The sequence below is a fragment of the Sceloporus undulatus genome, chromosome 2 (genome assembly GCF_019175285.1).
Source record: "Sceloporus undulatus isolate JIND9_A2432 ecotype Alabama chromosome 2, SceUnd_v1.1, whole genome shotgun sequence".
Classification (NCBI taxonomy): Eukaryota; Metazoa; Chordata; class Lepidosauria; order Squamata; family Phrynosomatidae; genus Sceloporus; species Sceloporus undulatus.
Genome location: NC_056523.1, coordinates 217,415,045 through 217,432,644, shown reverse-complemented (window position 1 = coordinate 217,432,644; position 17,600 = coordinate 217,415,045). Strand labels below are relative to the sequence as shown.

Here is a 17,600-nt window from a genome sequence, read left to right as displayed (position 1 = left end):
ATCCTACGCTGCTTCAACAAAGCGCAAATATTCACTGGTGGAATTATATTATACTGTGTCCTATATGAATACCACCATACTGCTGTGTATGTAGATCAATAGCCAATATGCTTAACAACCCATTGTGCAGTTGCACTGTGCCAAAGGCAATATGTAGATACAACACTCATTCATATGCACTGGCACATGTGGAATGGTTCCACATGCACAACTCTGCTTCCACCACCGTCAGCTGGTCACGGCTGTTCTGCATTGCCCCCCAGATCACTATACAGGCATAGCCAACATATGCCTGTATATGTCAGCCATTGCAGTTAAGAGGTCGTTGACTATGTATAGTTACATTCTGAATCTTGGGTAGAAGGAAGGAATGCAAAATTTCAAAAGCATTAAATTTGCTGTCTTGCACTTTTAACAGTTGTAGGTATATTTCCCATGTGAACCACATACTTAGGATATTTATTGGTTCTACTGCAATGTCTGGAAATTTGCTTTCAAAATTATACAAGATGGAACCATTTGCTATGACACCAGAAGATAGGTTGTGAACGTTATATGTTTTATTTAAAACAGTGCTAAGGAAGTGAAAACCCACAAACTTGTATTGTTTCTCACAGCTTGAGTTCACTCGGCATGTTCTCTCCTTTCAAGCCAGCCAGAAGATTATTGGCAGCCAACACGGACATAGTATTTCTTGTTGCATAGGTGGCACTTCCGATATGTGGCAAAATGACTATTTAAGACACCAGAGAGAAAAACAATCATATAGAGCGGATCAACATTTTTGGACACTATTTCCACTATTACTGTTCTACAGACTTCACAAGTTTCTCATTGACTGACGAAGGCAAAGCCCATTCCCAACGTAATCCATTCTGAGGCCCATCCTTTGGTATACTGACATCCAAAGGCTGTCAACTCAGACCAACGCAGTCCATGCCAACCTAGCTACAGTGTAAGGATGCTGATATATACCTAGCCCTTAAGGTTGCAAAGATGTTCTTGGCTGCCTCTTTCTGTCCCACAGTCACAAGTCTCTGCTTGCTGTTCCTTGGCAATTCAGTGTAGGAAGAGTGAATAGGCAGCACATGCTTACATCTGAATAGTAGCCACCAATTTCCTGTCGCAAATACCAAAGCAAATTAAGTCAACTTACCACAGTTCTTGAGGGAAAGAAGTGGATTATTAGTAGGCAGAGGTTCTGGGGTTGTAACATCTAGGCCAGCTGCTGCAATGTGGCCATTGACTAAAGCTTCATAAAGGTCATCTTGATTGACCACAGCACCCCTTAGAAAAATTAAGTAAGAAAATTAAAGATGGAGTATGTGTGCTGGTGTATGCATTGTGTACGAGAATTCGGCTCATTTCTCCTGCAAGGGTCCCACCCCTTTAACAACCATCTCTTGTGGCCCCACAACACAACTTATTTAGTGCCCAATGGAGACAGCAGGGGAACACTAAAGTTGTGTCCCTATAGCCCAAAGTACAAGAGCAACACCATGCTCTCGGACCTCTGAAGGAACCCGGGAAGTCCTGGAGGAAAGCTTTGTTGGGCAACAGTGGTTCCCAAACTTTGGTCCTCCAGATTTTTATTAGACTTCAGCTCCTAGAATTCCTGCTTATTGGCCAAGCTGGTTAGGGCTTTTGGGTGTTGAAGTCCAAAAGATCTAGAGAATCAAAGCTATAAGGACATACCCATGAAGAGCTGAAATGGTAAGGACAGCCTGTCCAGCAGTGCTGGTCATCAAACAGGCAGAACATACACACACACACACATACATACAGGAATTCGATGACTACAGTGATAGGGAAGCAACTGCCACACTACCTGGGTAACCCATAGAGAAATAATAGAGTTCAATTAAGTACAGTCACTCCCCCTTTTTTGCCATGAGGAATTTAGCAGCGATATTAGGATTAGATAGAAGATTGATAGGGATGCAGTCTAAAGTAGGGTGGGGTATCTTCAACCCTCCAGTGGTTTTTGGCTTCGACTCCCAGAAATTCTTCCACCGGGGAACTGTAAGAGTTGTCAAAAACGTCTAGAGGGCCAAGTTTCCCACCCCTACACTAGAAGCTGCTGCCAAATGAATACATAAGCTCCTGGTCTCATTCTTAGGTGAGACAAAATATATACTATCTTGACTGCAAACTCTCATTTGTCTTAGATAAATCGTTTCATTGCTGTACAGAATGAAGCATGCAGTGGAACAGATGGCTGAGATCAGGTATATGAGTTACTTTGACCACTGTCCATGTGCTCAGCACTGGTGCTTGCTGCTTTTCAGAAGGATCTCAAAATGAGAGACAGACATGGGGTTAGGCAACTGGTCACTCACTTGTTGGTACAGATACTATGCTCAAGGGAGCCACCCACACTTGAAAAACGTCATTCCAATCACTAATACACACATTGTAGGGAAAGTCCCTTGACAACAATTAGGACAAAGGATGATTTGTGTCTTTTAATTAGGCTCTTATTCTTCTGTCACTTTAATCACGATGTGCAATGAAGGCACTTCCTTAAAACTATAGATAGCAACAGCCCTGAGAAAAATCTTGGAAAGTTACCTTTTAAAAGGTAATCAATTACCTACGTTGTTGCAAAGCCACTGCCCCCTCCTAAATTCCTTACCATTGAGGTTAACAAGGATTGTTTGGGATGACAGATGACTCACTGCATTCTGTTCCTGTTACTTTTTCACTCTGTTGTTGAGTGCCTTCAAGTTGTTTCTGACATAAACCCTAAGGCAAGCCTATTGTGTGGTTTTCTTAGCAAGAGCTGTTCAGAGGTCCTTTGCCTTCCTGAGGCTGAGAAAGTGTGACTTGGCCAAGACTACCCATGGGTTCCCAATACCAAGCAGGGATTCAAACCCTGGTCTATAGATTCATAGTGAAACAATCTATTCTACCACACTGGCTCTCATTTTTTCACTACTTGTTTCGGTTTGACAGAAAAACTGTCTGCAACTTGAATACTTCCACTCAAAACCCTGATAAAAAAAAGCATTAAAACACGGATAAAATACTACTCATGATAAAACCCAATTATTTTATATCATTCACACTTAATGTATTCCCTTTGAAATGTACATTTTTAAGGTCCTCAATACCACCACCACCCCCAAATAATGAGTAGCAGGGTATTACTACATTACATATAATTTATTATTTCTAAGTTCTGGTCCCTGAATTTAAAGTTCTCTTTTCCTTAGCATTTTGGGCTACATCTCTTTTCACCTGCTTGTGTTGATGAACACAGATGTTTTCTTCATCTTGGAAAAGAAGTCCCGATTGCACATCCCTTGGGTGTCAGGTGTCAGAGAACACGTTATGATGACAAAGTCCGATTCTTCTGCTAGCTTTGCAATTGGTACTTGAAAAAAAGAGACAACAAAATGAACATGCTACAGAAGGTTTCTACCTTTCACTCACTCACTGTCACTAGCTTTTCCTGCTGATCAAGACAGCAAGGGCACTCTGCTGATATAGTCATGGAGAGGTGATCTCAGGCATGCTTGAGTCCACATGGTTGGGCTGTGGGTACTCCTTGAACCCTTGAGTGGCATTCTTATGAACCAAGACAAACAGACGTAAGAGGACAGTTTGTTGGATAGTATACTGTGTGCTTGTTGTGTACTTTTTTCTCCATAAGGCCAGTTATGTGCACTGAAGTGAGGATATCCTCTGTTGCTATGTTTCTTTACATTTGTTATTAATAGCAAGAATACAAGTAATGTCTGTAAGAAAGCAAACCACGTTGATTTCAAAAGAATCTTATATACTCTATTGCTTCTCAACTATTTGGTGTTTGGACTTTGGGCTGATCCATGCCAAAATGTATGAGCTATACAATTTATGTTGTTATTTGAACAGTTTGTTGACTGACCTGCCAAAGCATCTATGTTTAACCTGCAGCTAGTACGTATAAGGTTTGAGCAACACTCATTTGTGAACCAGCCTAGTGCAACAGTAAGTATGCCTCATCTTTAATATTTTTATTATTACTCTCTAGAAGGGAAGTACTCCTCTCTATTGCAGACAGATTAATAGGGATATTGGATGTAATATTCACATGGTCAAATTGTTTAAGTAGAGGGATACAAACTCCATTGTTGAAGGGCCCATCCCTCTTGTGGAGATCCCACCACTGACCACCACTTGTGGTGATCCCACCTCAAATCCCCATATTCTTGGTAAGGATATTGGCACCACCTGGATCCTGTGTGGATCTACTTTCATTAAGTTTCTGTATAAGGCAGTTATTTTTGGCCTTTGGCTTCTACTTTGCTATAACACCTGTAAGTATGACCAGCTAATAAGTGTGGCTATGTAGTTATTTCATTCTTTATTCTACAGTTTGTAAACAGTCATTTCAGTTTTCCTTTATTTTAATACACTACAGTTGGCTCTTCGCATCCGCAGGGGTTATCCTTCTGGACCTACCCAAAGATAGCAAATAACACAGGACCTCCAGTCCTGTTCCCTGCAACAGTGGTGTGATGTATACGCAACCACGCTGGCATGGGGACATACCACCACTGGGGAGAATGGGGCAGGGCCATCCGCGGATGCTCCAATCTGCAGATGGCAAGACCACGGTTGGGGAGGGCTGCCTATTTGAACAGTTTTAATATATAGCACAATCCTCCCTTACCAAGCTGCTTGTATTCCTGACTAACCCAAACCACTCTATCTTCCCAACACTAATCCTGTCTGCCTCTCCCATACTCATTCTCATGATAGCATTACCACAATACTTCCCACTCTGAGCCAATTGCCATCCATGTGCAAATCCCAGACCTCACTCAACCAACCATCATCCATGTGCAAGCTAAATCTGTCACTGAACCTTCATACGTTCCCCTAACCATTCTTATCATTTCGTGTCTCAATACAAACACACAACATAAGAATCATACACTTGGAAGAAACCGCAAGGGCCATCCAGTCTAACTCCTTGCCATGCACAATGAAAGCATCCCCAACAGATGGCCATCCAGCCTCTGTTTAAAGACCTCCAAAGAAGAAGACTCTTCCATTCTCTTTGGGAGTATGTTCCACTGTTGAACAGCTCTTCTTGTCAGGAAGTTCTTCCTAATGTTGATGTGGACTCTCTTTTCTTGGAGCTTGAATCCATTCTTCTGGGTCTTATTCTCTGGAGCAGCAGAAAACAAGCTTCCACCCTCAAAATGGCATCCCTTCCAGTATTTAAACAGGGCTATCATATCACCTCTTAACCATCTCTTCTGCTAAACATACCAAGTTCCCTAAGTCTCGCCTCATAGGGCATGGCTTCCAGACCTTTCACCATTTTGGTTGTCCTCTTTTAGACACACTTCATCTTATCAACATCCTTTTTGAATTGTGGTGCCCAGAACTAGACACAGTAATCCAGGTGAGGCCTGACCAAAGCAGAATAGAGTGGCACTATTACTTCCCTTGATCTAGACACTATACTTCTATTGATGCAGCCTAGAATCGCATTGGCCTTTTTAGCTGCTACATCACACTTTTGACTCATGTTCAACTTGTGGTCTGCTAGGACTCCTAGATCCCTTTCACATGTAGTCTCCTTAAGCCAGGTTTCGACCCCCTGAACACCAACTACACTTCGTGGTTTGTGTGATTCACACAAATGGTTTATCTACTACACCTGCGCAGTGCATCTTTGAAAACCTTCTAGGGTTATGAAATATGCGTTTTGGTGCTAGCCAGTCCCTGCACACCTAACTAATTAAAGGAAACCTTCTGTTTCTTTTAATCTACCACATCAATATCATAAAAGGAACTGTTCATAATCTTATTCAATTTATCTTACAGTTATGGTTTTTTTGCTTGTATTTCTGACTTCTCCTTGGATTGTGTTTTTGCTTAGTTTTGGAGCCTGATTTTGGCTTGACTTATGGATTGCAATATGCATTTTGGTGGTAGCCCTGCCTACTCTCTGCATGTCTAACTAGCACACTTCCTGCTTAAACCCTCAGTTCCTTTTAGTCCACTACATTATCATCATCATTGAAGGAACTGTTTGTGAGCTTAATTCGGTTTATCTTGCAATTTGACATGTATTTCTTCGACTTCTCTTTGGATAGCATTTTGGCTTAGTTTTGGAGTCTGATTTTGCCTTGGCTCAAGGACTGTTTTGAATTTTGTTTTGACCTTGGTAATTCTGGTTAGCTGTGTTGCTTCAGAATGGCTTCCTCAGCTTCTTTATTAAAGTACACATCTTGTGGGACCAAACAGCAGAAAATAGTCTACTCCACACAGCCTCTATTCAGGCTGCATTCCTCAGTCCCAACTGCTTACAGGTCCTCTCTGTGAGTGGCAATTAAGAGGTATCTTCAAGAACCTGCACCCTTTGATGAAAAGGCTAATCATCCCAGCTTGGAGTCTGATTCTTCACTCCAGTGTACCCTTGGCACCAGGCAGATCAATCAATGTGAAGACTTTCACATTAGCTTTCAAGCACCAGGTGGAGAAGAAGGGGGAAAAAGGGGGTGAAAAAAATTAAATAGGCCTGGCCTCAAATTCAGTCATTTCCATCCTAAAGTGACCTTCACAGTCTCTTCTGGTGGATTCTGGTCAGTTTGAGAACAAGAACCTTTAGTAGTTTCTACTGAATCCAGACATTCATCCCTTAGCTCCAAATTTCCAGTGTGCAAGCCAGTGAGTGTCCAAAGCAGTACCATCTCCGACGGCAAAATAGTTGAGTGCTTTCAAAGAGTGCTGCAGTGATAATTGCCTGATCACATGAGGTGAGCTCTTCCATCGCTTCCATCAGCGAGGGCTCTGCCTCCTCCTAAATCACCTTGGAGGTGTGCCTGACATCGTTGCTCTGGCACCAATGTGAGAATCCAGCAGTTTCTGAGGGCTGGGATAATCTCCATCAACAACCCATAGTAATTGGACAAGATGTCCACCTTACTGCCAGTACCATTATGAATCTCAGCATAGTCAGTACGGATGTGATTTAGAGTGGTACCATTATCAGAATTTAGAGGGGTACAGAGGGGTACTTATAGGCGTTGGTCTCCATACTATGAGTATGGATGCTCTTCACCCCGAGACTTTGCTTGTGAGGAGTGTCAGTATTGTTCCAATGAATTAGATCCTCACTACCATTGCCATGGATGGTATCATAGATCAGAACCTGCCTCTTTACCATCTGCTTTGGTCTCAAGCAGATCATGATATCTGACTCTGGAGTGGCATGAACAAAAATTGGTTTTGGCACCACCTGAGCCTCTGGTATTGAATTTGTCCCAAGCACTGATATAATTTCCAGGCCCTAGGATGAGATCGCTTTCTTCCACTTCACTGGTCCATCAGGTTGAACGATTCATGAGGGCATCATCAGTGTGAGGAGTCAGATTCGGACTTGTTGTCGGCCTCTGCTGGGCTTCCAAGGATACGCACCTTTTGATAATTCTGGGTGAGCATGACCCAGCTTCACCAACTGATGACACAGAATAACCAATACCAGACTTTTGGCTCCAGGGTTTTCTTGTCTTGCATGACACTCCTGCCTCCTATGATAAGTAGCTTGCTAGTCTCCCAATTGTGTGAGCTACAGCGAGCACAGAGGAGGAGGACAAGTTGCTTACATGTAAATGGAGTTCTTTGAGTGGTCATCTGTGAACTCACAAAGCCCTGCCCATCCTTCCCTTGTTGTGTCCTGCCTGTCCTTAGATCCTTGGCTGTTGCTTCAACATCCAGGGAATGGAGGGTTTAGGCAGTAAGCGCACTAGTAAGGTGCATGGGGAGTGGGCAGAACTACCACCAAAATGAATACTGCATAGATCTAGAAGGTTCTGAGAGATGCACTGCACGGGCACAAACAACACATTTGTGTTTGGAGAACTAGTTACAGATAAGCAACCTATCCTTCTTTCCTCCCTATAGCCACTGCCAATGAGAAGAAGAGTTACGAGACCATTAAAATGAACTTCACCGTTGAACTGTATAGCAAGACTTAGCAAAAACTCCAGATTTTATCAAAGTGTGACCAAAAATGTGATCTTGTTGCACATACCTCCCAATTTAATTTATTCTTGTTAAAATATTTAAACCACAGTTTTCTAATGCTTGGAATCTCCAATTCAATCACTTGAAAAATGTTGTGTCTAAGATTTATGAAACAATCCCTCTAATGAAAAATAACAAGAGGATTCTCACCAAATTCTGCATTCAATTCTGTATCAGCTTCAGGTTTGGGGTGACGTCCTGCATACAAAAACTTCTTGACTCCAAAAGGTTTTAGACGCCGTGCTACAGCAAGTCCTAGGAACAGGCAAGACATACAGCTCAGGATATCATATCACTAGTCAACAATGCTTCATTCGTAAGACAGAGGAGCAGAGCTTGTAGAAACTTCACCCACATTTTACAAAATGTGTGCACAAAGACCACAAAATCCATATGTATCAAGGGCTTTCTAATTCCACATTGACAGATTAAGCCAAGAGTGGGGAAAGTATCTGGTTCTCTCAAAGTTGTGAAAGTACAACTCCCATTAACCCCAGCATGACCAATGGCCAGTATAGGAAGTCCCCTAGTTTCCTACTCCTGGTCTATAGAAAAATTTGTCTCTAACTCAGTGTTTCCCAACCTGTGGGTTGGGACCCCTTTGGGGGTCGCCAGACCCTTTCACAGGGGTCGCCTAGGACCAGCAGTGAGGCAGTGTGTGTGTTCTAGAAGTGTGTGCCTCTCCAGAAGCCTCTCAGTCAGGGCTGAGAGGGAGGCAGAATGGGCTCTTTGGGGCCATGAGGCCAGAAGGAGGAGGAGGGGTTGCCTGGGAACAGAGCCTCTTGCCGGCTGTTTTGGCCTTTGGGGCATGCAGTGGAAGGGAGGAGGCTGCGATGATGATGATGATGATGATGATGATGATGATGATGATGATGATGATCCGGAGGAGCAGGGGCTCCTCCGGATGGTCCTGGCCACTTCCCTCCTCCTCTTCTACTTCCAGAGCAACCTCAGCCCAGGTGAGCTACTCATTCACACTCCCTCGCTTCTCTCTCTCTCTCTCTCCCTCTCTCTCACACATACACTGCACTTTGAGACCCCTCTAACTGCCCTGGCTCAATGCTCTGGAACTCTGGTGTCTGTGAGGCATTTTTAGCCTTCTCTGTCAGAGAGCTCTGGTGCCACAATAAACTACAATTCCCAGGATTCCATAGCACTGAGCTCTGGCAGTCCAAGCAGTGTGTTTTGGACACATACACCCTCCTTTTGTGAGTTAATGAATGAATCCAGTCCCTAGCCTTTATATCTCTCTCACACACTGCAGGAATAATAACCCACTTTGAGACTGCTTTAACTCAATGCTAGGGAATCCTGGGAATGCTAGTGTTTGGGAGAGATTGAGACTTCTCTGTCAGAGATGGTTCTGAGGCCACAATAGACTACAGTTCCCAGGATTCCCCAGCACTGAGCAGTCTCAAACTGGACCATTTCCTCAGTGTGGATGCACCTGGTGAGGAATTCTGGGCACTGCAGTTCAACTACGTTTGGAGGGTTATGGGACTCCCTGTCAGAGATAGCTCTGGGGCCACAGTGTACTACAATTCCCAGCATTCCCCAGCACTACCCCCGGACAATTAAATCACTCTCAAACTGGATTATTTCCTCAGTGTGGAACTCTGGGCATTTCAGTCCAGCTATGTTTTATTTCTGCAGTGTATATTTTGGACCAGAGACAAGGTGACCAGACATCCTCCTCCTTTTCCAGGATATGTCCTCTTCTGTCAAATTTCAAAATGTCCTCCATTTGGATCATGGCTAAGAAGCATGAATTTATAATTACATGGGTGTTTTTAGCTTTTATTTTTGGTCATCTCCTACATTTTTTTTGCTTGATTGCCCTATATTTTGGGGTGAGGGCATTGGTCATGGTCACCTTGGTCAAAGAGCTTTACAGGGGTTTAACTGCCATTCTGCTGTTGTGCTGGAACAAACCACCATTCCCAGAATTCCATAGCATTGAGCCGAGGCAGTTAAAGTGGTCTCAAACCAGAGAAACGTCAGAAAGAAACTCTGCTAGAACATGGCCACATAGTCCGAAAAACCCACAAAAAACTATGGATGCTGGCCATGAAAGCCTTCGACTTTACATTCAAACCAGATTATTTCTCCAGTGTAGATGCAGCCCAAGCCTTTTGCCTCTCTTATGCCTGAGATTTCAAAGCCCAGCCCTGGCACCACAACAAACTACAAATCCCAGGATTCCATAGGATGGAGTGATGAGAGTGAAAGCAGTGTCAAACTGCTTTAATTCTGCAGTGTGGCAGCAGCCTAAGTGTGCTTAATGCAGTTCTTAACATGGTGCACCTCTTGCATACCGAGTCTCGCAAGACTTTTTTGTTTAACAACTTGTACCCATTAACTCCATTTCATGTCTCCAATACAGACAAAACAAGGCAAAATTTAATTGATTGATTGATTAATATCCCATCTTTCTCCCAGTACAGAAACCAAGGCAACATACAACTTCAAAAACATGATACAATTCTTTAAAATCCTGTTAATACAAAAGTTAAAAAACAACTAAACCAACTTTAATTTAAAAGAGGTCTATCATATATTGTAGTGTAGTGACTTGAGTGTTGGGCTAGGACTCTGGGAGACCAGAGTTGGAATCTGCACTCAACCATGGAAACCCACTTGGTGAACTTGGGCAAATCACACTCTCTCAGCCTCAGAAAAGGACAATGCCAAACCCCCTCTGAGCAAATAATGGCAAGAAAATCCTGTGATAGGTCACCCTTAGGGTCTGCCATGTATCAGAAATGATTTGAAGACACAGAACCACAAAGTGGAACAGGACTGGATCCAGAAGGTTCTGGAATGCTGTGAGAAGACTAAGACCATCGGAAAACACATATTTCCAATGGTCTTCGGAACCAAGACACCACTCCAATATGGTTGGGGGTCACCGCAACATGAGGAATTGTATTAAAGGGTCGCGGTGTTAGACAGGTTGGGAACCACTGCTCTATCTGCTAGTTAATGCAGCAGAGAGATTTCCACAGAGAAGCAGATGACCTGGAGTGGAAGAGAAGAGTAAGTCAGTGTGAATAAAGCATCCCTTCTGTCACATATATGAGCTTAATGGTAAAGGTAGTCCCTTGACATGAATGTCTAGTCACAGCTGACTGTAAGGGGCGGTGCTCATCTCCATTACTAAGCTGAAGAGCCAGCATTGTCCAAGGACTGCTCCAGAGGTCATGTGGCCATCATGACTGCACTGAATGCTGTTACCTTCCCACCAAAGTGCTACCTACCTATTTACTTGCATTTACATGCTTTCAAACTGCTAGGTTGGCAGAAGCTGCAACTAGTGACAGGGGTTCACCCCATCATGCAGCACTCAGGCCTCGAATTGCCAACCTTCTGAACTACCGATCATCAGAAATGGCATCTTAACCACTAAGCCACTGCATCTTTATGCCTACTATGCAGTTAGAATCTTAAAAGAAGATACAGATTTGGTTTGCCAAGTAGTTACATTCACAAGGAACATGTGGTAAATTCTGTAATTTCTATTTAATTCTAAGGCTGCAATCCTTTCACACTTGCCTAAAAGTGAGCATAACTAAACACAGTGAGATTTACTTCTGAGTAAACATGCAAAGGCTTGTACTATTAATCAAGAGAATTGAGGGAAATGTTTCCATAACTATAGATGGCAGTTATTCCCAAAGCCAAGGCTGGGAAAATACAGTATGTGGCTACACAGACTGGTCTCTAGTTCCCATCAGTCTCAGCTAGCTTGGCCAATGATGAGAGATGATTGGAGTAGTAGTTCATGAGCAACTGGAAGATCAAAAGTTCCTCAGCACTGCTCACCATGTCTTGAAATCTGAAATTCTACTTGATTATTTCAATTCTTTACAGTGCAGAATTTACTGTATAGAATTCATCAGCACACAGTGGCCTCCAGGTTTATTGGTCCCTTGTCACAATCTAAAATAAAATTTGAGAGCCTAAAAGCAAGAGTGAGAGATGGACAGGGTTATGAAACCAAAAACCTGTTTTGACTTTTGGGGGAATTTAAAGCAAGGGTGGGGATTTCTGGCCTTCCACATATTTTGGCCAGTTCCATCAGCTCCAGACAGCAATAATAAGGGACTGAGGAAGCTGCCTGTGTAAACATCTGGAGGCTCTTGCATGTGATTTAAAGACAACAGACAATGTAGTGTAGTCTAGAACTATAAGGTGGATAGAGGGAAATTTAGAATTGACAGTGATTAGAATCTATCTTCAGATGTCCAGTTTGAGAAAGGTGATGCCATTAGACATTTCCAGTTTCTTGTGCCTTCCCTGGTAAAATCACCACCTCTTGCACTTGATTACTGGCATGCAATGAGGCTTGCATCTATACATGAACTTTGCTGGGTATAGTTGCCACTAATTTCTCTTGGTAGTGAATTCCTTAGTGGAAAGTTCTGGTCAAAATAAGAGCATAAAATACGCCTTACCTATTCTTCCTAGTCCTATAATCCCAACAGTGCTGCCAGAAAGTCCATAGCCACACATCCAGAGAGGCTTCCATGTTGTCCAACCACCACTGCAAAAAGAGGACTGTTAGGTAAATTAATACCAAAGACTAAATCTGTGAACTCAATCAACAAGCACTGAAGCGGTGCTAATAAAAGCCACATGTACCAGATATGACAGAAGCCATACATTCATAGTTACTATGATACTTGTCATGTACTGATATATTTAAGGGCCACTCTAGTCGTTAGTTGTTTTACTTCTCCCCATAATTATATAATTATGAGGGCATCTCTAGATTATATTCTACAAGTATTTAATAGCTGTGGGACTATGTGTAAAATGAGCAGCAGTAGATGCTAAACTTCACTAGCTTGGACATGCCCCCCCCCTTTCCAAGTTCCACGAACCCTAAAACTTTGTGACTTTGATACTTCCTCAGCAACCACTGAGGTAATGTGAGCATGGAGTCAAGTCTTCACTCATGTCGACCTAAAAGGGTCTTCTACAAGCCAACTTCCCAGAAAGTACACTTAGCATTTTTGTAACACTTCAGAATGTGAAAGCACATCACATGCTATCTCTGTCTTCAAAATAACAACTCTGTAATGCAGGTCACCATTTTATTCTCCCCACATATTGCAGATGGGGGGAAAAAGACATCTGAGAAAAGATGCCAGCATTCTCTGAAGATGCCAGCCATAGCTGTTGGTGAAACATCGTATGTCCCAAAATAACAGACTGGATTTTGCCACTTCTCCAGCATCTAAGCATTCTATTAAGCTATCTGATGTTGGGGACAGGCAAACCGACAGCCCAGGGACCAACAAACACAGTCCCAAAGACCACCATTGTGAATAGCACTGTTCTATGTGTATGGAACAGTTTTGGTATAGAGGACCACTCCAGTTGATGATCCTTTTCCTTGAACAATTCAATAACAATTTTACAGAAGCCATTATTGGGCCTCTGGACTACATCAATAATCACAATTACTCAAAGCAGTAAGTCAAGCATTTCCACATTCTATCATATCCCACTCATGATATGGTTAATACCTGTGACAGTACCACCACCATTAACCCAAAATTTTCAAACTGATATGTTACAGACAGCCATGTACTTCCCTCAAAATCAAACTGGGATACTCACTTCTTCACTTCCACCACTGATTCAGGCAGCCTGCGAGATGTTGCTAGGAGCAAAGCTACTGTGAGCTCAGCAGTGGCATCTGTCAGAATGTCTGGCGTGTATCCCACACGGATCCCACTAGAATATGAAAGAGGCAGTCAGATTCTTCTGTGTTCCAATCCAAAAAGGCACCCATTTAATAGTTTCACTTAGCTTCCCATTTCTTTGATGCAAGTATTTGTGAGGCAGGGTGCTCTGAGCCACTACAAAAGGGGTGAGCTAGATGGGCAGGATTCTTTGTCCACAGGGGGAAACCAGTGTGAATATCTTACCAATAAAGTCTATGTACATATCATGAAATAGCAGCAAAAAGTTTTATTTTACATGATTAAGAGGATGGAGGAGGAGGAGAAACTCTTTGAATAAGGGAATTAATGAACTGGCCAACAGTTAGGACACTACAGAGTAAACAAGATAAAGATAAGGATGCATTTCGACTCTAGAGAGCCAGTGTGATATGGTGGTTTGGGTGGTCAGCTCATGGAAACTCACTGGGTTACCTTGAGCAAATCATACTCTCTCAGGCTTGGAGGAAATCAGTGGCAAACCTCCTCTGAACAAATCTTGCCATGAAAACACTGTGATTGGTTTGCCATAACTTGGAAACAACTTGAAGGCATCCAACAACAACAAAGTTCTATCCTACCTTTCAATACAAGGTGTAATGTCATAATGTAAATATGACTAACTTTTGAAGTGCTGAAAGAATTAAATTAGAAATAGGGACCAGGTAAACCAAACAGTTTAGAACCCAAAAGCATAATGGACAAACCAGGATTTAGAGCTGGCTGTATATTTCCATTTTCCATTGTCACCATTCAGTTTTGTAAGTCTGCTCTCACAGTACAGCAGACTTTGGAGGCTGAGTGATGGGTGTAACCGTGGACCTTTCCACACAGGGCACAAAAGTAGGGTCAGTTCGCATTGGTCGATGCGTATTCGCATCATATCGCATCGTTCATTCACACTCGCGCTCTCTGAATACGCTTTGCCGATTCGTATTCGCATCATATCGCATCGTTCATTCACACCTGGGCGGCCTTCCGAATCAAGGTTTTGCGAATCGGCCAATGCGTATTCAGGCAAAGTGAGGCAAGTGCAGACTGGATAACCACACCAACCCAATACAATGTGTATTGGCTGATGTGCATCGGCAGCCTTGCTCATGCTCTGTGGGGCTCTGAATGGGGGCAACATTTTTAACTTCCGAGGTGAAGAATGAGGTCACTGTTTAGCGCGTAATATCGCGAGATATTTATATATATATACATACATACTTATATATATACACATAGTGGTAAAGCCAAAAGTGAGATGCCTTTTTTTATGTGAAGCCGTATTTATATGTGTACACACACAGCTGTCTGTGTGTGTGTGTGTGTGTGTGTGTATATGTATATATGTGTGTATACACACACACACATATATATACATACATACATACATACATATACATATACACACATATACAGTGGACCCTTGTTATACGCCGGGGTTTGGTTCCAAGATCCCCCGTGTATAACAAAATCCATGTATGCTCAAGTCCCATTAATTATAATGACATAGCAAAATGATGTCCCTTATAAAAATGGAAAATCAAGGTAAATGTATACTTTTTTAGAACATTTTCAAACCGTGTATGCTTGAATCCGTGTATAAAAAATCCGTGTATAAGAAGGGCCGACTGTACCTACATACACACACACACACACACAAACTGTGGAGTAGCCGGAAGTGTAATGCTGCATGTATATGCTTACACACACATCTTTTTGTGTGTGTGTGCATACATAATACATATATTACTCACATAACACACACACACACACACAAACTGTGGAGTAGCCGGAAGTGTAATGCTGCATGTATATGCTTACACACACATCTTTGTGTGTGTGTGTGTGTGTGTGTGTGTGTGTATACACACACACACATATATACATATACATTCCACCCCCCACCCCGACACAAAAGGTTTCTGCTTTATCTAGTCAGTCAGTGGAAAAATCGCTCCCCAGCCCCGGCGGTTGTCCTGAAAGGGGAAAGGGCCAAAGGAAGGAGACGGGGGAAATTCCAGCGCAGCATCATGGGAAATTTGTAACCTGGTGGTCTTCAGGAGAACCAGCGGATTGGATGTAGACACCAGCCAAAGCAGCAGAGGTTTAGCACTGGCCATCAATACGGATCCCGTGAATCCACTATTTTTGCGGACTCGCAAAACAGAGGAGCCGGCTGCCTTCAGTTCGGAACCCAGCCGTGAATGCGCATTGGCCAAAGCGTATTCACGTTATATCGCATTAGTCAATACGTATTCTGAGCTCACAGGTGTGGAACACCAATGCAATATAACACGAATACGCATCGACCAATGGGAACTGACCCTACTTCTGTGCCCTGTGTGGAAAGGTCCTCTGATTTACCAATTAAGATTAAGCCACAATAATAACAAATTATAGTTTGCAAACCCATTTCAAATCATGATGTTCATTGTACCTTGCCAATCAGTCATAAACTATTAGTTGTTAATTTAGACATGATGCCAAATGAAGATACAGTTTTGGTAATTGTTGATCAGCACAATTCCTGAACCAAGACAATACGAAGGAACATAAATGCCAGACTAACAGTAAATGGCTCCTGGGGTGGGGGCAAACAGCAACAAATGTTTTCATCACCCTCTTTGAAGCCAAATGCCAGGTCTCCTTTGATGGGTAACACCAGAGGAGAAGAGCCATGAATGAGTCCCATTCATGTAATTATCTTTTCAGGCTCAGAAATCAAGTCACTTGAAACAGAGCTCCCATATGATGATGTTCTATACCGGAATGGGGGGCAATTTAGGCCAATTTGGGGTTGTTTTCTACCTTCCATGACCCACTTCAAGTCAGTTCCCATTCCCACTGAAACTAGAAGCAGGCAGACTCCAGTTGCACAAAATTGTGATTGTCGCTGGAAAAAAAGACACACTGGTGGTGGAGTGGAGGAGGGAGTGTGCTTTGTTTTAAAAGAAAACTGGGCTGCCTAGAGGTTTGTGGATCTAAGGGTTTGTGGATGTTCGTACAACAGGAGACATACTATTAAGGAACAAGGGCCCAGCAACATCTTATGTGATATGGATGTGCCTTAATTATAACAAATAACATTTTCTTCTGGGGCAAAGCAGCTACAGAAAGAGAACGATTTTAAATGAATAGAACAAACAACCACTATATAAATGCAAGCACTATGATGCTCCCTGTCTTACCGCTTTTTAATTTCAGGAATAGCAAGATGGTCATATCCTACAGACAACGTACTAATTACTTTCAGGGATGGACCTGCAAAAGTAAAAACCACACAGTCAAAACAAGTCATTAAAGGGGAAACTAATAGATCTCAGTTGAAGGTGGGATTCTGGAATGAGCAACTCCCATGTAAAACACACAGAGAGCTCTGTTCTTCTGCAGGACAAAAATTCTGTTGTATGTAAATCTATTCAAGTTGAATCTATCAAATGAGTAATTATTTGAAACCACACATTTAACTGATTCAATAGCTTTAACACATAGTCTGACTAATCATATTTTTCAAAGTTGAAATCTGCATTAGCCTATTTTTAATCTATATGTAACTCTTCAAATGTATCACAGCATTATGTTTAAAATACCAACAGTTAAGAAAGGTCACATCTCAAAACTTCACCAGATAAAGCCCCCTTCTCTGTTCCCCTGCCACTTATCATCTGACAGAAGTTGTGTACCTGGTGAATACGAATACATTCAGCACAAGATATTGTCCCAAGCTGGGTTGAAAGCAGGAGTACATTTCAGCTGAAAGGTGGTAGCCCTAGAATCAGGGCCAGGACTGTGCCATCCACCCTAGACATACGTAAAACCCAAATGTGGATAATTCACATATTTGAATAAGAT

At 42.5% G+C, this 17,600-nt stretch overlaps 1 protein-coding gene across 1 annotated transcript; it reads right to left on the bottom strand.

Annotated features, from left to right (window-relative positions):
- Nucleotides 1-538: 538 nt before the first annotated feature.
- On the bottom strand, nt 539-17,089 carry GRHPR (glyoxylate and hydroxypyruvate reductase). Its single transcript, XM_042452692.1, has 7 exons — nt 16,937-17,089; nt 13,654-13,770; nt 12,483-12,571; nt 8,179-8,283; nt 3,241-3,376; nt 1,157-1,287; nt 539-733 (listed from the first exon to the last, which is right to left on the bottom strand). The coding sequence occupies exons 1-7, from the start codon at nt 17,044-17,046 to the stop codon at nt 612-614; spliced, it is 810 nt and encodes a 269-aa protein (XP_042308626.1). The 5' UTR covers nt 17,047-17,089; the 3' UTR covers nt 539-611.
- Between the last annotated feature and the right edge of the window lie 511 nt (nt 17,090-17,600).